The sequence below is a fragment of the Scatophagus argus genome, chromosome 15, assembly GCF_020382885.2.
Source record: "Scatophagus argus isolate fScaArg1 chromosome 15, fScaArg1.pri, whole genome shotgun sequence".
Classification (NCBI taxonomy): domain Eukaryota; kingdom Metazoa; phylum Chordata; class Actinopteri; family Scatophagidae; genus Scatophagus; species Scatophagus argus.
In genome coordinates, this window is record NC_058507.1 from 12,385,629 (window position 1) to 12,405,755 (window position 20,127).

Genomic DNA, 20,127 nt, shown 5'->3' on the forward strand with positions numbered 1-20,127 from the left:
GATGCTTGAAGGAAAATACTGGCATGTCAGTTTAAGTGAATTTAATTCAGATCAGAGACATTTCTGTGGGGGTTGATGGGCTGCAACTTTTTATTATTCTGTGCAACAAGCTGCAATTGTTAGAATTTTGCTTAGTGTATATCCATTTATTGTGCTGTATTGTGTTTTCCATTAAACTAATGTAATCTGAAAATGTGTTCTATAAATTTGCAAAAAAAAAAGGGCAGAACATTAAGGTGTGTAAAATTAAGCACGCTACACTGATGTAAGTGTGTCAGATACTGTAAGCATAAGTCAGCATTTAATATCTTATCTAGTCAGCTGTTCGGCTACCTGAGCAACGTAGAGCTAAGCGGTTAATGGACTTAAATTTGTTGTTGTTTGAATTTCCCAGGAAGATTGGAGGCTTACAGAAACTGCCACGTACAACTGAAATAATATCCCCTCAATGCAGTATTGTGATCCCTCTTGACTACCTGCTGTTGTGTGCTGTAGATGCCCCTACAGCCTTTACTTCTTTGCATTTATGTGGGAACAAACAATCCCATAAATATGGAATAAACAATCAAAGAAGAACTTTAAGCTCTTAATCGTCAGTAAGAAGAAACATTTTATTCACAGGTACTGTAAAAGTAAAACACAAGCTGCCATATCATACATTTGTACACAGGGTTTGAAAATCCTATACAAAAACAAAGATATTCGAAAATATGGGTTTTGATATGAAATGTGACCTTACATATAATAATTTCTTGGAAAAAAGGTCTTGGTTTGGTAATAGTTACTTAATTTATGAGCCTAAACCCATATTAGTGAAAACCAAAGTTATTGTAAAAAATTAGAATGGTAAAAATGGAGTAGAAATCATTCATAAAAATGATTAAAAAATCTCATGCAGCATCTTCAGAGAGGGCCTGAGACAGTACATATTTGTAAAAGAAAGAAAACCAAAGTCATATTTGTCATAGATATAGAAATCAAACATACCAAAATACAACAAAGCCAGTTTGTTTTTTATAACAATCATTTTCACGGATCATCTTTGTTCTCTCTGTGTCAGCCGTTTGATTCATAACGAGCACATTCTGGCAGCTACAAAGAGCTGATATCATGATTGATTTTCCTAAACAATGTCATGATCATTTGCCTTTATCCACTGCATCATCCCGCAGGAAACTAACAATTCTTGAGTCTTTGTTTGAGACACAGAATTAACTTTGCTAATTTGCCTATTTTAAAAAGAACAGGGGACAAAAGAGGCCAAAATGTGTTGCTGCCCTTAAATTAGTATCGAGGTTCTTACAGAAGTTGCAGTAAATGTATTGGAATGCATAGAGCCGAGGTTTAGTAGCGCTTGAAAATGTACTGTATAAGAGGCTAGTAGACTAGTGCAGTCTAATCCGTGCCTCAGTGTTTTACAGGGTATAGATTGCACCCAGTCCAAGGCCATTTGGAGAGATATTGGGCTTACTGATGAGCACTGCTATCAGTGTAACCACTCATGATGCTATCCTAGCAGGCTAGTCTAGGGTGGGTTAAGTCTCTCATGGTTGCATGACCACATACTGGACTGAGACACCAGAGAGAATGGCTGAATCAAGAATAATCACTCACTACCCATCACAGTGGTCCTCTGATTGATATGTTTTGGCTTAATCTCTCATTTTCAGTGAGATAAACATGGGCAAGCACAGCTTGAGTAAGCTCTCCGTCCCCCAACGTAACTGCTGCTCTACCTTAGTGCATCCACTGAGACCCATTTCGATCAAGGCAACTGGAGAGAAAAACGTTCACTCTACCCTGCTGGCTTTCACAGGCCAGCTGGCAGGCGATGAGTGACAACAGCAAATGCAGTCCTTGATGAGATAACATAGTCCAGTTTGAAAATCTACAAAACTACAGAACCAGAGAGTTAACATAAGGCGCAAGAGGCTGAATGAACATGGATAAAATGTTGACTGAGGTTTGAAACAAGAGAAAAGGCAAAGTCTGGGAGCGCAATAACATTAGCTTATTGCTTTTCTTTTTTCCACTTTATTTTTTCCCTTAAAAGGATATTTGTACACACCACATAATCATATAAATACACTATACAATGCAATATAAAATATTTTTCTGAAAAGCAATATGTTCAGGGTTTCCTTAGGTATGCTTAAGATACCTGCACCATATGAAAAATAATGACTTAAAAAGAAATAAAAAAAAAAAACCAAACGATAAAAAAGGCACTTCCAGGTGTTGTTCATTGACTTTTGAGTAAGTGATGGCCACTGCCTTGCCATACAGGCAACAGCATTTGTGCTCACGTTTCATTTCTCTGCCATTTAAACATGTCCTGGGCAACGAGGCACTGTAGCTTGATGGTTAAGATCTCCTCAGTTTTCATGCAAAAGATCCACTCTCATCTCCTCTCTGTCACTTGTTGTTCTTCATTCTGGTGATATCTATGGACCGACGGCTACATTTCATCATCCTCTGCTTTCTCACTTCCTTGTTTCTCCACCTCAACTTTCTTTAGTCCTCAGACTTCGACTTCGCGCCGTCCCTCCTGAGCACCAGGTGTTGGCATGCTGATGTCAAAGCAGGTCACCATCATTACGCGGGACTTGCATAGATTGACACAGAACTCCAGCTCCTCTGTGGCCTGTGCCAAAGCCTCTAGGTACTCTGGAGACTCTTTATCCAAATTCTGGTCCACCTCAACTAGAAAGGGAAATTAATGTTTGGTTAAGGGATTTATTTTAAACTTTAGACATCAACTTACTTTGAAAGAACATTCAGTGGTTACTTACACTCTCCTAACCACTTGCTGGGGTCCATCATCAGTCGGACTTTGGTGTCTTCCAGCTCCTCCAACAACACTTCGTGCTTTGCCCTCAGCTCCCTCACTTGCTGCTGCCTTCTCTCCAACATCTTCAGTTTACTGTTAAAATACTGTAGGCCCTGTGAGAAAAAGAGAGAGATCATTAATTTCAGAGGCCAAATGAAAGTTCTTTCAACTGTTCAGTTGACTGCAGAAGCTGGAAGTAAACTGAAAGTAACAATTCAAAAAAATTTAAATCTTGCATGGCATGAAGTAGGAGTCAGTCTAAATCATGTTTTTTTCATTTAACATATGGCTAACAAATTATATGTCTACATATCTAATAATTGTAGGCTGAATTATGATTATGGTTTTGCAACTACTGTGAAACAGGTTGTTTTGCTAATAATTAAAACAGTCATTATGAAAAATTAGCTCACCTTGTCAACATCCGGGAATGTGTCCTGCTGATGAGATTGGGGGAAACAGAACAAGTTAGAATGTTAAACAAGATGGAATATTATATTAATATAAAATAGTAACAGTAAGTGAACAGTATGCTAATATACACACATGCTTAAGACACAAGCAACTGTTGCATATGCATAAGATTCTAATACTAATTTCGAAATAGTGGGGGGAAACTCACAGAAAAGCAAATTTGTCATTCAGACAGTGGTGACTGGGAAAGAGGGAGATCATTTTTTCCTAATCGAAGGTAAATCAAAACGCCATCTAGCTGATTTAATATCTTCTCTTAACAAATCCTCGTGTGACTGTGCTGAACTTTGTGAGCAGTTAATGATCCACAGAAGAGCGGTCAGCTATAAAAACCAATCAGCCGGCCACTGATAAGCCCTAATGGTGAGCTGATTTGGGTTTGTGTTGGATACCCTCACATTTGTCACACATTCTCTGACCATTCTTCTCATACCATCTTTTTTTCACTTTTCAACCCCCACATCACCACCATCACATCAGCAGTAAGCCAAGTCATCACTCATATCCAAACCAATTAACCCTCATCAGTAATTGCCTCCTGAACTTTTGACATTTGCAAGGATCGCTGCCAAAATACCAAGCTCCGGGAATCTGAATACAGACATTTTAACATGGGGATTTGTCACTAAGCTGACTGAAGGTCAGACGTCTGAGACATATTATTCCTGTCTTGTTCTTTAAAAAGAAACTGGGAAGAAGTGAGCTGAGACATTCCCACAAGGCAAGTCAGTGTGGCACATCTTGAGCATTTATGGCATCAATGTCACACATGCAAAATATGAGCTTAGCAAGTGGGATTCAAAGTGAGGCTCAAAACATCTTGACCCAGACATTACATGATCAAAAACAAATTCACAGAGATGAACCACCATGCAGAACAAGTCAGGAGTGACCTTCCACTCACTTCTGCGGTTTCCTCCTGACGCCGCCGCTGGAGCCGTTCCACATCATCGATCTCATACACCTTGATCTCAAAAGGCTCCTTCAGTGGTCCAGACATAGGAGGCAAGTCCACCCACTGGCCTGCTGTGCCTGCCTTCTTCCCCAGGGAAGAGGTGTCTGGCAGGGGTGCTGGGATGAGCCGTCTTCTCTGGAAGCCTACAAAGCCATGTATATGGTCAGACAGGCAGCGCTTTCTTTCAGTTCACACAATAGTTGTATTCGCTGGGATCTATAAGTAAATATGTATGAGGTCCACTCTTAGATATAAAGCGATCCAAGGCACAGAAGCCAGCCGAGTTGTGGCGATTGCATATTTATAAATTATTTATAAGCTGTGTCTCATGAGTCACTATTTTATATATACATAGCTCGAATAAATTCAAAAGATTGGTTCAACACACAGAATTCAAAAGCTACAAAAACTGAACTTGTGATGATTCAAAGGGACAGAACATATAAATAGCAATTTGTGAATGTAATAAAAAAAAAAAAAGTAAATGAGTAAGAGTAAGTTAGAACAGCTATATGGCTAACTTCCTTGCATTAATTGCTTGACACTATTTCACTGTGTGAGGCTTATTTTGGGTTTTGGCCCAAAACCCAATTAGTTACTCACCATTTGCTCTCTTCTTGGGATACTTGGAGCTCTTTGTTCTGCCTGAAGATGACATGCCGCTCTCGCTCATGGAGTCATGGGCAGAGGAAGCACTGCCTGTGGCTTCACTGTCACGGATCATGCTTTCATATCCACTGCTGCCACCACTGTGGTAGAACAGAGCTGTGCGGCCCATAGCTGGAGGCAGTTCCCCGCTCAGCACACTGCTGTTATCACTGCCATGGCCACTGCTGTAACGTTGAGGCCGCCTGGGTGCTGTGATTTTGCTGTATGGAGAGGGCAGCATAGCTATGGGGGATTTGTCATCACTCACATTCACCCCACTGTCATTCCCACTGTCTGAATCTCCTGAACCTCTCATGTGTTTGCCTGATATGTTGCCTGTTGCCAGTTCGCTCACACGGCTGTTGGCAGCCCTCATGGCCTGCTTTGTGCCCATAATAGTTCCTCTCCCAGGCTTACTGCTGGCAGCAACAGTGGTTCGAGGAGCTGATGTCCGTCCTGATGGAGGAAGGTTGGCATTGGTATTTCTGGTAACAGGAGCGGCCAACGATTTGGTGGAGGAGCTGAGACCCTTGGAGTTGTTGGTTGACAGTGAGCGAGCCTTACAGCCACTGACGGCCCCTAATGATCTAGGATTCACAGAAGCTTTTACCTGACCAGGTTTGCCAAGAGTTCCTCCACTTGGAGATGATGGACAAGTAGCTATAGGAGAGCTGGATGAATTAGGAATACCAAATCTTGGAATGGACTTGCTGGATTTGCCGCTGCTGCTCCCAAGACTTGCCCCACTATTCTCCCTACTAAGTGCAGCTCTGGAGCCTGATAAGGACAGACTTTCATACTTTTCCAAGGACATCTGACTGCCATAATGCTGTCCAGTCTCTCCTCTGGGCCCTCTGGCCTTCAGGCTGGAGGTAACTTTGGCTGTGCTGAGGCTGGAGGTTTTGAAATTGGTAGAGTCTACTCTGTGACGTACCTCTAGCTCATCCTCTGATATAGCTGTCCTTGCTCCCGGGGCCCTTCCTGCCTCCCCATATGCTGACTTTAAGGCACTTTGGGGTAGCAGGGTCTTAGTCTTATGATCAAGACTGGACTTTCTCACTGGAGGTGGGGGAGGTGAGGTGCAACCAGGTTTAGGGAGATTGCTTAATTTCTGTGAGTTAGCCTTGTTGTTTTTCCCCAGAGAGGAGAATTTAAGGCTTGTGGTAGATGCAATAATATCTTGGGCTCCCTTGTAGTCTGTAGAGGAATGGATGACTGGCACTGTTCCCAGGGTGGTAGCACCTCGTCTCAGCTGAGGCATTTTACTGGGTGGATTCTTAGTGGCTGACTTCTCACAGCCATCAACCACCCTCTGGGATGAGGTAGACCCCTGCCCCTTGGGTGGGCGAGGTACACTGTTGCTGTTGTTGGATGTTTTGCTGGAAGGGATGCCACTGGGGGGATTTCTGAGGAATTTGCTGGTGCTGCTAGAGTCAGAATACTGAGGTTCTGAGTGGTTGTCATTGCGCTGCCAAGGATCCTCCTGCTTAGCCTCTTGTCTTATTGGCTCTTTACTGCTGCTACTGCTACTGCTGCTACTATGAGAGATGGATGAGGTAGGTTTAATCTTCCTAGGAAGACTGGAGTGGACTATGGAGGGGCCCTGTGGAAGTTGGGAGGAGCTAAGCGAGTGAGCTTTAGTTATTTTAGATGTGAATCTGAGGGATCCTTTGGCTGATTCTGGAGATGGGGGGTACTTTGTCAAAGACAGTTTGCTTGAGGCACCACTATCACTGTCTAATTCAGAAAAACTAAACCCACTATCATTTAAGGAGTTCTTGGCATCTCTAGGAGAGGAAACACAGTGGAACATATCCATGGAATCAAAGTAAAGGGTGGCCTCTGGTCCCATGTGTTTAGCCTGTGGAAGGAAGACATCCGCAGAATGAGCCCCTTCACTCTCCAAGGTGCAGACACTAACCTCACTTAGCCAAGAACTGATGGATGAACCCCTGCTATCGATAGATTCCATTGCTCCCTCCTGGAGAGGTGTGACCATTGTAATGTTCACCTCTGATCCCCCCACGGCTGATGTGTAGGCATCAAATTCATCATTGATGCTGCTGATGATGCTGACAGGTCGGGAACCAGAAGCCAAGGCCTGAAGGGAACAGTCACTGTTAAAGCTGATAATGCTGGATGGCCGACCCTTATCTACAATGCTGCCAATAGACAGCTCCTCCACCACAGTAAATACCAGTTCATCCTCTCCGTTCAGCTCCACAGGCTGTTGCAAGGTGACAGTTGCTCTAAGGATGTCTCGATCCAGACATCTTTCCCTCAAGGTAGAGCGCACCTGGCAAACCTCCACTGGCGATCTGAGCACAGGGGAAGTGTATAGATCCCTTCTTTTCACTGCTTGGTGGCTCATTCCTACAGGAGGCATTCTGGTGCTGGATCTTTCTTCATTGTCTGTATTTTCCTTGCTGGAATCTCTCTGTTGTGAAGGAGGTGGGGCTGGTTTTGGCAGAACTTTCTTGTTGAAGTAGACCTTCTCCCTCACCACAGGCTCAGAATTAGATTTGTTAATGCTAACTCCGCTTTCTGAAACCAAGGCTTTCTCACCATCAGCGCTGGTTCTGCATACATTTTGAACATTGTCTGATGGTGGTTTGTTTTGCATCTTGGCACTGTCCAGTTTAGATTTAGTACTGGGACTGCAGGACGGGTGTGTGGCAACAGATTTAGGAGATTGTTTGGGTGAGATGCCCTCTTGGGTATAAGAAGTATTTAATACAGTCTTTGGTGAAACAGAGCCTTGGCTCTCTTTAGATTTGTCAGTTTTGGGACTAGCCTGGCTTCGCTTGCCCTCTCCGACAAAGGCAGTGGGTTCTTCACTGCCATCTATGCACTCCAGCCTTTCCTGCAGCTCAGCAAATGTGTTGCATTTAAAGAACTGGTCTCTGTCCAAAGGGCCTTCTTTTGTAGACTTTTTCTTGTTCAGGGAGGGGATGATTGGAACAAAAGCAGGTGGGCCTTCATTGTCACTCAGCTCCCTGTCTGAGATCGCAGTCCCCCCAGGGCCCACATAAATGACAGTATCACAAGACTGTTCACTACTAGAGGAGTAGTCTGGGTCACTGAGAACTGAGGGTAGGTCTGGGTCCAGGGCTACAGTTCGGGGATGAAAGGGCCTGAGGTGGGGTGGTCGGCGGATCCTCCCTTCCTCACAGGAACTTTCCCCTCCAGATGAACTTGACGCATACTGCAGTATGTTGAAGCAGAAGCAAAGTTAGTCTTTTTTTATTATTATTATGATCTCATTAAGCGACGACAGCAATGTGATTCTGTCGTCTCACAGTATTAATGTAACAATCTTGTCATTTTACAAAACCCTTTTACTCCTTGTAATTTATAGCTTATTTATTTCTTCACAATTTTATAGTGAAATCAATGGTTAGGCAAATACTAATTTCTATGCAATTACCATTCAATATTTATCTAAAGGTTAAAAGTGCACATCAATAGACACAGAAATCATAGACTGCATTATAATCATGGCAGGGACCAACACCTTATAAATACATGCTGTCATTTCACCTAATTATCTGAAGCATATATTTCCCTAATCCAAGGAGCACTACACACGTCCTTGGTCAGTGGTATTGATTACATGGTTATGTATTAAGGAGACGGAGAAAAACAGCTCTGGGTTACTGCACTAATAATCTTTCATTCACACATTCATTTGATTAATACTTCCAAAAGTACAGGAGGAAGAAAATTTTAGGTTATGGTATGAAATATGATGAATATAATCAAAGTTTCACATTAAGAACGTAACTGTTATGCTAACTGCAATATTTAAACATAATTTTGCTGAACAACTTAAATCACAGTATTTCTGCGTAAATTGTAAAAATGTACCATTTCTGCTGTCACTTGATTTTCATGCATTACTTGTTTATCAGTTTGTTACTGCATATGTTTAACCATATTTATCAGTGCACCTTAGATTTCTTCTTCCTCATGCGGTGGATACGGGATGCCAGCTGGATAGTGGTGAGTGAATCAGCATAGTTGGCAGGGGAATCGGAGATGTGGGCGATCATGGTGGTTCTGCAGTTGATGTTGCCAAGGGACTCCCTCAACAACATTGTCAGTTTGCTGTCCCTACAGAGTGCGTTAACATTGTTATTAGCAAATGGTACAGTAATATTTGAAAATGACAATAAAGGTAGTTGACACGACTCCAGTAGGAGCCATTTTGAATTCTTTAAGCTGAACTCCAAGTGGTGAGTCATTAGTCTTTTCATTCCTGGGTAACTACATAATCTTTTGTAATACCAGTGAAAGCTATTATATGAGGCTAACTAAACAAATAAATAGTCTAACGGCAAACCTGCAAAACTGACACCACATGCAGCGACTCGCCTGAAACAATTACTTACAGGCAGAACATAAAAGCAGCCAAAACACAGTAAAAGCGACCATAAAACTGACGGTGGCTTTCTCACCTGTAAGGTACATGCTTTGCTCCATTTGCTAAAGCCATTATGACATTTCCCAGTGCGTTCAGAGAAAGACATAAGCCTCCCCCTCCATCTCTGCTTTTACTCAGGACCTTTTCACAGCTCCCCAGGTCGATGAGGTGCAGCCTGCTCCGTCCACCTGACACTGTACCAATGACAGAAGAGCAACCAGGTGAACACAGCACAGACACTCCCTCTCACGCACAGTACCATGACAGGAGTGGCAAAACTCAGCCAAGACTAGACGAGTGACTGTCAAAGCTGTCTGATTTATTTATGAGTAAGATTCCCACACTGAAGTGATTCAAATTGCAGCCAGACTGGTGTTACCCATGGTAACGATGAGGCTCTGTTGGTTAGATACATAAAAACAAAATATTCCGCCAATAGAAACACATATACAGTCCCCTTCTGATTATTTAAGAAAGAGGGAATCGGCTGTCATTGTAAAAATAATAGGGCTATATATTGTATATAGTATGTATATTGTATATATCTAATTGCAACAGTAGCAACAAAACATTTAACACCGTCAGTAAACTTTCAAATCATTCACTCTTGACAAAAGTATAAGACATGCATACAAACAAGTTTCTGTCTTGCAGTGGCTACAACCACCATAAAACTGTAAATAAGGGCTTTGTCTGATTTTCTCTTCATACTTAAAATGTGAACGAGAGGTCAGCTTTCAACAGTTATGAGAGGAAATGTTTTAAGAAGTCATACCACAGTTGCACTGATGCACTCATGTTTTACACATGCTAGACTATGTTTTAAAATACTGTGCAACTGAACAATAACCATTTCTAGTCATTAGTTTATTATTAAATGCAAGGTGACAACTTGTTGGGACACTTCTACAGAGGTGTAACCATAGTGATTAAATGATACTGACTTCCTCCCTTGCCACTCTTCTCCATGCGGTATTGGTAAATGTGCAGTGTGAACAGCATGTGGGAGTTCCGTCGATCTTCTTCATCTGCAGTGGGTCTGCTGGTGCTGCGTGCGGCGATAGCTGCATCCAGGAAGAACGCAGCTTTCTCAGCTGTCGGGGCACGTAGCTCACTCTGATTCTGGAGCTGCCGGGGAAAGAGGAGACAGAGAACAGGGTTAGGGTGAGCAAAGCAGACCACACAGAGCTTGAGAAAGAGGACAGATGTGAAAAGGATACCCGGGAAGAGAGAAAGGGGATCCAGTTAATTGGACCCTGGCACGCATTTCTTGCCCATTAGATTGGGTCTCGGGGGCAATTAAAACAGCAGATATGCACACAGAGGGAGGAGGATTAGGAGAGGTAATGGTGGAGCAGGAGGCAGGAGGCACTTCCCTCACCATTGATGTGATGATGGTGGTGAGATACAGAAAGAGAGGAGGAAAAACGGGGAAGTAGAAGAGTGAGAATGTGGGGGGCATCATGAAGAGAGCCCACGTGTGGCTGTTGAGAGGAAGAGCAAGAAGGAGCCTCACAGAGCTGCATAGCCTTTGAAGTCAGAGTCCATACAGATCCCCAAAAAACAACATCTGACAGCAACACCTGTGAGTGCCTTCAAACCTAGAGTCTCCCACCATCCCCCAATAACACTTCTATTGTGCTGTAGAGGGCTAGCACTAACGCAAAAGTAATAGATGCTGATGGATGCTGACAGGGGAGTCAATACAAAGGTAAGAAGAAAGCCATCAATACCACAGATGGGTTTAGATGAAATATAAAGCCAGGATTTCAGAGGCGGGGAGGATAGAGCAAGGCTGACTAGGAAGTCCTGGGAGATAAAAACACACATACACACAGAAGCACTCAGAAGAAAAAGTCAAACATCTTTTGGAGAGGAAAAGGTAGATCATAGACAGGAAGAAATCAATACTCAGACACACTAATGCTGTATAACCCATAGAGAGAATGAAAGGATCAGCGGACAGAGTAGAGAGGTGGAAGACTTCTCACCTGAGTGCCACAGATGGGATCCTCCCTCAGGTGGATGCCCGGGGACTGGCCTTCCTGTAAGCTCTCTGTTGACACCTCAGACAGCAAGTCCTTCAGCTCCTCATCTTTCCCAAAGATTTCCACCGCAGACACTCGGACAGAGAACCGGGTACTCGTCTTCTCCTTGCGCTCATTGATGAGCTTGAAGAGCCAAGAAATGGCACAGGGCACAATGCCTAGGCTCTGAGTGGTGCTGTCCTTACCAATCATGGTGTATGTCTTGCCTGGTGATGTGAGAAAGGGAGGTGTAGGTGGAAGTGAACTACATTCACTATATGCTCAAACCAGAATTTTACCTGGAATGGGCAGGAAGTTGACAAAGGAATAAACACTGACATTGGATATTTTCTGAGGTTTACTGTATGTTCAAAATGGAAAAAAAACTAATAATGGTTGATGTGGGGCTTTGGAGGTAAATAAAAATAAAAAAAAACCTAATCAAAGGACCCATTCCAGAAGCAGTAATAGTGTGGAGAATTACAGGTAGAGGAAACAGCAGCATAAGGAGAATAAGCCCTTCAGCCTAAGTGCACTGGCCAGGCCAATTACTAAGATTTTAATTACAGACTGAGCCCTCAAGCTTGGATGCAGCACTTTGCCCTGCACCCCCCACCCCAGAATCACTACCCATTCCTTTCTCCAATCTCCCATTCCTTGACTCACCCCAGTGCACCGCTAAGCCAATTGTGGACATGAAGTGTAGCTAACAAAGAGCAATGAGAGTTTTCTTTGGCTAACAATGGCTCTTGTCTAATCTCTTGCCAGTGGAGGAGCTTACCAAGCTTGACTTGGCCAAAGCAGAAGATGCAGCCGTCTGCACCATTCACCACAGACTGAATGACCTCAGCTACCGTCCCTGAGCACACCTCAGCCTGCAAAAAAATGCACAAAGACAAGCAATTTACAATTCAGCCACATCCAAGAAATACCGTCAAACACCCTGAGAACAAAACAATTCAAAATTATAATGTATAAACTGAACCGTTATTTTGCATTGCTCAGTATTTTTCACCACTCGGGAGTATGTGAGTGTTTATGTGTGTTTGTATGTGCTGCAATGTGTGGCTCATTTTTGCAATCTGTTTCAGCATGGGTCCTCAGGGGCAGGGCTTCTCCAGCAGAGGCCCCTTCCCATACATCACACAGCAAACAAGGCCTCTAACAGCAGAACAGCTTGCTGTTACTGTTAGCCACCAGCAGTGCTGTCCCAACGGCACAATCTAGCAGCTCGGCCTCCGCTCTGCAGCAGCAACATTTAGGCAGCAGCTGACTTAGGAAAATACTCGTTCCAAGTAGGTGGTATGATAGACGATCTGAGGCGCTGACCGCTACGAAAACACCGTCCTACACCAGTGATGACAATCTCCTTTGCTCTCGTAGCTATTTAGAGTTTACTGCACCAATGGGAAATGCATACAATACTTGACCTCAGATTTTTAAGAAATTTTGCAGTGAGTGACATAGATGCAGTCATTCCATTAAAAGACTGTGGGGTTTGTTTTAATCTGTGGAGAGAGCAAAACTGGTCTGCTCCCAAGTTGCCATACAGTAAACATGTACATGACCTTTGTCTTTGATCTCAGTGGGTATGCCCGCTGTGGGCTGCAGAGGTCCAAGGTTAGATATAGCTGTCCTATGAAAGAAGGGGTTAGCTATAACTGGAGTGGATTCAAATCATTCCCCAGAGGGCTTAAAAGGCCCAGCTGTTAGGCCCACACTGGTAAGAATGCCCTCTGACCCAAGACAGGCATTTTTTTCTCTAAGCCCCTGGCCACACCCTGCCACCATAAAGACATCCCTTTGCCCTTGAGAGGCAGAATTCCCACACGATGCTTAAAAAAACCACATACATACATACGTATATACACGCAAACACACACAGAGTATATATCCCCTGCTGGCCCTTACTTGTGAGGCATCCTGGGTAAAAACAGCATCGAAGGCGAATATCTTTGGGACAGCCACAGTGGCAGATCTCCTGTGTCCTGAACTGGAGTGTGGGCTGGATGCAGGGTCGTAGAGGGTCAGCTGCTTCTTCCTGCTGTCCACTTTCAAGAAGGACTGAGACTCTGAGGAGTCTGCAGCCTCCAGAGACGGACAGATACGCATCATCACTTTCACCTAAACCACAGAGGGAGACAGATCAGCCGCGAGGGATTAAAAGAAAGTGAGAAACCATTAAGCATGAAAAATGGCCAGATGGTTGTAAAAATGCATTTTTGTGGTTCAATAAAGAGAAGGAAAAAAAATGCAGTCCAAGCTTGACATATTTTTCTTTCGGTGCACAAAGAAATGTATGGTAGGAATTCTGCATAGAGGTCGAGATCCAAATTGAGAACATGGCTGAGATTTGTGCATTAATACCATATCCACTCTGTCAGAGCTGATGGCCATTGAAGGTTGCGATGGAAACACTCACATTGACTGGTGAACCCAGTAGGTCGACACATTTCCTAATGGTGTCACTGAGAGGCAGCAAGGTGTATATTGAAAAATTGTAGCAAAAAATTGTGGAAATTAATGTGTGTGAAGCACCATGCTGGGGGGGATTATCCATCTAGCAGGGTTGTTTTTCTGGACCAGGAGCAGCTCACCAGCATGGGAGTACAGCAGCATATGGCCCCCCTCTTATCCCACCCACTCAGTCTTCCTCCTCCTCCTCCTCCTCCCTCTCCTCTCTGGAAAATTGCAGCTCCACATTAAGACGCTCGAAACCCACCCTGTTGCATTCTTGGGCCTGACATTCATAAAGCGAGCTTATAGTCTCAACACATTCCACAGGTCAGGGTACAGTTCATCACGCCTGCATCGACACGGCTAAAAGGATGGCGGTTTATATCTAAAGGCGTTGATTTGGCACTGCTCTGACAAGCCTGCTCGTGTCTAACATAACCACTGTGGTTACAGGAGTGAAGTCTGGAGCTGTCTGCCAATTGTGCATAATGACACCTCTTACAAATAATACCAAAGAAATTTCACCATTTCCTCTATGTGGTTCGTGTGGGTGTGGTTGTGATTGTACATGTCAGGTTATATGACAGCCCCATTCAGTTGCCTTTTTTTTTTTTTTTTAAATACCAGCAAAACTGAATACTGCTTTACAATCTGATGGTCAGAAATACACCTCAGCTATATCTCCAAAGGCACTGTGGAAATATATCTGTTACTGACAGTAGATGTAAACAGCTCTTGGGATATGTATAGCTGTCTTTGAGGTCCCTGTCAGCTCCCTTAGTGTTTAGTGTTACGCCTAGTATTATATCAGCTGAACAGTTTCTATATCCGACAGTATATGTGATAGGGAACTCAATCCTGAGCCATTTCAAAGCTCCTTGAAAAAGTACCTATGATGCCTCTCAGGCATTGAAATAAAAACCTTAAAATATAGCTAACTCCCTTCCCTTTTTGAGAGAAGACTGTTTCACACAGCCTGGGACTCTCCACCCTCTTCGTGGTGGCACAAAAGGCCCATTCTTTCCTTCACTACCATATAAATATTGCTACAGATCCAGGCTCCAGCCCTGTGAAACAATGTCACTGGAAATCCCTTTCTTTCAGTGAGTGAATTCATCTTGGATTCCAGAGGCCAAGTGCAAACTCTCTTTATACTCCACAGGGGGATCTTATCGTGACTGACGTGTGCATATGTTGAGTAAATTACATTTGCTATGACATTTAAACTGGCTTCCACATATGACTGCTGAGTCTCTGTCTACCAGACAGAGGCTACCAGGCGAGCTAATGTCTCGGTTTTATTTATGTTGGCAGAGATCAAATACTGGAGGCTATAGATGATTGGCTACAGTATTTTCACACCTCAGACTCCGTGCTAATGGCCCCTGTTTCCCTGTCCCTTGATCCCCCACAAAATCCATTAGTATGTCTTGGCATTCCTCCATCCACTCAAGTGTCTGTTCCTGAAAGAACTATGTCTAGGTCAAAAGTGGAAAAGTGGAAGTGACCCACAGAAGGTTGATGAAAACAAGACATTCATTCGAGTCTCAGGTTGAATTAATCTATAACAGACACAGGCAAAGTCAAAATCATGTCAGCCACTGAAAATGTTATTGCAACTGCGATTCCACAAGCAAAAGAAAGACAGGGACAAAGAAACAGAGAAAGTTCACCAATGTGTTCTCATTACAATAAGAAAACCTGAAAATCTGGCATGACTGGCTTGAAAAAATGTCATAAATCTTTAAATCTCTCATAAATCATAAAACCTTTTTTAACTGCACAGATGTATATCATACCTCAGGTGTGGGCTTGAGGAGGCTTGTTAATAACACAGGTTTTTTATGAAGTCCGTGTGTCAACGGGAGATTTACAATATATGGCAAAATCTCAACCGTCTGGATACCTGGCAACAGAAGCGAGCACTTCCTATCCAGGTGGGATCTAATCTTGTTAGGGGACTTCTTCTTGTGCTTTATAAATACAGGACGCCCGCTCAGACAAACAATGCCCAATAAACCACAAAGGAAGAACGACGTGTTTATACAGCTTTGTTTAATGACCATCCTATTGCCGCCATGAATGACTTTCATCATCGCTTACTGTACCTAAAATGGAATTAGACATCCTGGTGTTAACCTGACCACAGATTTGTGAATTATAGTTTTTACTGTCTTTCTGTATTCAGACAAAGGAATGCTGGTCTCACAAACTAAATGAATTCATGGCATTCCAGGAGGCTTATCTGACTACATCTGCACGGACTGGGCCAGACAGCATGCTGCCTGTGGACCAGAGTGTCGCCACCCTGCACTCTCCCGTTCAAATAGGGGTCTGTGTGTATGTGCATGTACGTGTGTGTGGTTATGTGGGGGTTATGGGGGCTCACATGGGTACAGCCTGTATTTGTCTATTATACATTATCTATACTTTACGAACACTAATATTTTTGTGTATACTGATCTGGGTCTCTTCTCACCTTTCCCATGCCTGGGTTCTCTTTCACTTTGGACACGGCTCGGAGCAGGCATGGCGGGGCAGGGGGCGGCGAGACCTGCAGGATGCCACTGAAATTAGTGGGGTAAATGGATGGCTCCTGTGGGTGGAGCAATGAGGGTTGATGCTTCTTCCGCTTGGAGGACAAGTTCAGCTTCTGAGCTGCCCTGGAAGGGAAACAAAAGACACTTTGAGACTGAAGCTAAATTTAGAAAACCACAATTCCATAAGGTTCATATATAAGCAAATCATTTTTTGCTTTTTAGATGTTTTCTTCCAGAATGGCGTCCCACCAAGAATTTATTGATTTTAAATGTCTAGCTTGATGTTTTTAAAGGAGTGCTGTAAAGCCTTTAGAATTCTCACCATCACAAAAAAAAAAACTACAGGAGAGCTACACTGTGACATCATTCTCATCAATTTACCACAGTAAAACTGCTTTCTTTAAGCTCCTAACTCAAAGTCCCCTACCGAGAAACATACCGCTTCAATCCTCCACTTCAGTTACCTTGACTTTTGCAGTGAACACTGCAAATCCATACGATAAATGATTATATGATCCTTGCCTGTCAGAGATCAAATGTAGGCTGTCATAACAGGAAGGCACACTAAATGCATGTACTTATCTTAATCAAACACAAAACAGCTGTCACAGACATGACAGCTGAGGACTGCTGAAACACTGCCCTCTGGGATATAGTCATGTCTATCTCTGTTACTTAAGCTAAGCAATTATGACAGAGCATGTTCACCCATCAAGTTAAAGTTGGACTGTGTACTATATGTTGGGAGTTTTGATTAGACATTAGACAAGCTGACCAGCATACTTAAGAGGTATTCAGACCCACGAATGTCTGCCTGAGTAGTTCTGCTGTGCTGGCACCTAACAGAACCCTCTGCTGTAACTGAATCCAGCATTTGACAGTCCTCTAATTAAAATCCACTGTCATTCTGGCCTCTTGTCTCCCAGACTCGGTGGTGAGGAGACATAGATTGGTCACATGGCCAACAGAGCCAGGCACATGCACCCTGTTGTGCTTGAATTCCTGCAATTCAAAGGACAGCACCACTATCCCTGCACAGCCTGCAGGGAATCTGGCCAGACATCTAGTGGTTCCAGGTATGGCATATCCCTAGATCAGCTAACACTGTACCTCAGCTGGAAAATCAAGGTCAGGGAGGAAAGTAATACTCCCAGGAAATTCAAATACACTCAAATGGTTCCACTCAAGCAGTCAGATTTCAGACAAACATGGGGAAGACAAAGAGGCGGTTGTCAACATGAAGGGAAGAGTGACATGGAGAATGAAGGAAAATTGAGAGTGAGAGATTAAAAGATGAGAAATCTGCAGAGCAAGGGGATTTGTGAGCAGTAAAAGAAGCAGAGCATGTGAAAGAGAGAAAGAAGGACTGAGCAAGAGCAAAAAAGAGCAGATCCATGTGTGTCCTGGTGAACAGCAGTTTTCTAATAGGCCAGCCTGAGCTCATTAGTCCAGCTCTGGGCTCCTTCGGACAGGACTGGGTGGGCTACTGCCAAAAACACAACCCCCCTCCCCTTTCCCTATCCCTGCGGTCTGGAGTGACAACCGGCCCCCCTGCTCTCCTCAGCACTCCCCTCTCCACTGTACGCCCCCTGCAGCGACAGCCCAAGAGCACAATCAGGGAACACACTGCCGGCTGATGGAATAATTATTGCATCCAAGTAGGCTACAGGAGAAGGCTCTCCCCAGGGAGCTGCCTATGTGTGATAGCATGCGAGACGGATCGCGTGACAGAAAAAAATGAGATGGAATAGATGAATGTGAGATGGAGAGAAAAAAGGAGAAACTACACCAGAGTACACGTGGCTGTGAGCAACTGCATGTGTGCGTATGCGGGCACGCGAGTGTGTGTGTGTGTGCGCATTTATGAGAGGTATCCGCAGCACATTCATTCAAGATATATGCACCCTGTCTCTCTGTCCCTGTCTCACACACTCTCCCTCTCTTTCTCTCTCACCTCATTCTGTCTCTTCCAGCAAAGAGACAAATCGAGCATCAGGAACCACCATAAGACACCATGAAGGAAAAAACGGCACTACACTCATTTATAATTGTCTCGAATGAGGAATGCTCACAACCTGGAGCTGAGCCGGTAACCTTGATGTTGAATTTATGCTGCACAATGATGATAGGCGCAAATGTGTTCTTCAATGGAAAGTGAGGAAAAAAAGGATGATATTGCTGTTTTTTGTTTTTTTTTGTTGTTGTTGTTTTTTATCCACAGCCACACATGCAAAGGGAAATTAATTGCTTGTCACTTTCTCTCTAGCTCCCATCCCTCCCTCTCTCTTCCTCTCTCTGCCTTTCTGAACTATATGATCAAGCAGTGGGAAATAGGCGGGGAGGAGAAACTCAAATTTCTTTACCAACAACAGCTTGTCCACCTGTTCACTCTCACTCTCCATGCTAATGAAGCCGTTTGCCTTCACAACTTGGTCTAAGTGCTGGAAAGAGAAAATGTGCGCCTTGTGAAGCACAAGCTCTGACATCAGAGTCGGTTTTATCATCGTACCATATATGCTCTGTTACAAACTGAAATAAAGGTCTGTTTGAACATGTACCAGTAAAAAAAAAAAATATTGCCATGGTGTACTTACAGCTCTTTCCAATCCATTATCTAGTTTATGCTTATAGTCAAAAAACAGACAACTGACAGAGTTCAAGTTTGTGGTCCATGTCTGTGTTTTCACTGTTCTCCATTACTTGCACATTCGATACGCTGGCACAGTCGCCAAGAACAGCGTGAGGCGGGGCTGCTCACTAGTTGGGGCACCGGGGTCCTCTTTGCTCCGATCGCAATCATCGAGGTTCCGCTTGATTTCACAGAGGTTTGTAAGAAGCTCGAGGGGAGGAGAGAGAACCAGGAAGAGGAGGCGTGGGCGTCATAGCAACTCAACAGAACAAGCGCCAGGTGGGGCAGAGAAGAGGTGGGCAGACAGGACGAGTCCCCTGCAGAAAAAGCAGTAGGTTTCTCAGTGAGGTTAGCAGGTCGTCCAGAGAGCCTCTGAGTAGGACAGGAGGAAGTAAGCGAACAAGCACCTCCTCTGTTCATACACCACCAAAGCACACCTAACTCTTTCCATGTCTCTTCACCAGAAAAAGTTCAGCATTAGTTCAAAGGTGCAAAAACCCAGCAACAGTAGCTCAGTTTTCAGTTCTTTCTTTCGCATCCAATTCTGCATTTATCCCACAGCCTGCATGTTTGTCTGTCATCCAGATAATCCACTGTGGTGTGTCTGTGGCTGCAGGTCCCGATGCCCAGGTCCTTCCCAGAGCCTCTGCTGGTAACAGGCAGAAGGAGGGGGAAAGAATCAACACGCCTGTTTGGGCTGGAAGATTTCCTTGGGTGGCTGAGAATGAGGAGAATTCCTACTCCTGTTCCGCCTCTCGGTCCTTCTCCTGCTATCGGAGAAATGCTGGCAGCTGTCCTGCCGTGCGTTTCTCTCTCTCTCTCTCCCTTTGCTTCTCTCCCACACACACACATATTCCCTCTGCTCTCCCTGCCTCCCTCCTCTCTCTCTCTCTCTCTCTTTCTTTCCTCAGCCCAGCCCCTTTTCCCTCCGACTGCCAGACGAGGTGTCAGCGTTCGATTGCTGGCTGCTCGCGGCGCAATTTGCGAGTAGTCTCTTTCTCTCTCTACCCGCATGCACGCACGCGCACACACATACACACACACACACTCTGTTTCATATAAACCCCAGCACACACACGTATGCACCCCACCACACGTCACATGAATACTTAATGCATACAGGAGCCTCCTCTTCTTTTAGGGT

General features: G+C 44.1%; 1 protein-coding gene across 4 annotated transcripts in view; it reads right to left on the reverse strand.

Moving 5' to 3' along the window:
* Nucleotides 1–592: 592 nt before the first annotated feature.
* The window catches only part of kif26ab (kinesin family member 26Ab), a 65,106-nt gene continuing 45,571 nt past the window's right edge, over nt 593–20,127 (reverse strand). For 2 of the 4 annotated variants that reach the window (XM_046413324.1, XM_046413326.1), the window contains 12 exons: nt 16,294–16,477; nt 13,269–13,481; nt 12,139–12,232; nt 11,322–11,584; nt 10,275–10,458; nt 9,365–9,524; nt 8,858–9,020; nt 4,863–8,112; nt 4,209–4,402; nt 3,244–3,270; nt 2,793–2,943; nt 593–2,703 (listed from right to left, as the gene is read on the reverse strand). In XM_046413324.1, coding sequence (XP_046269280.1) covers nt 2,522–2,703; nt 2,793–2,943; nt 3,244–3,270; nt 4,209–4,402; nt 4,863–8,112; nt 8,858–9,020; nt 9,365–9,524; nt 10,275–10,458; nt 11,322–11,584; nt 12,139–12,232; nt 13,269–13,481; nt 16,294–16,477 — 5,065 coding nt within the window. In that variant the 3' untranslated portion in view covers nt 593–2,521. Of the gene's footprint in view, nt 2,704–2,792; nt 2,944–3,243; nt 3,271–4,208; nt 4,403–4,862; nt 8,113–8,857; nt 9,021–9,364; nt 9,525–10,274; nt 10,459–11,321; nt 11,585–12,138; nt 12,233–13,268; nt 13,482–16,293; nt 16,478–18,948; nt 20,032–20,127 lie in introns of those variants that run through there. The other 2 variants (XM_046413327.1, XM_046413325.1) reach the window with 2 other exon arrangements.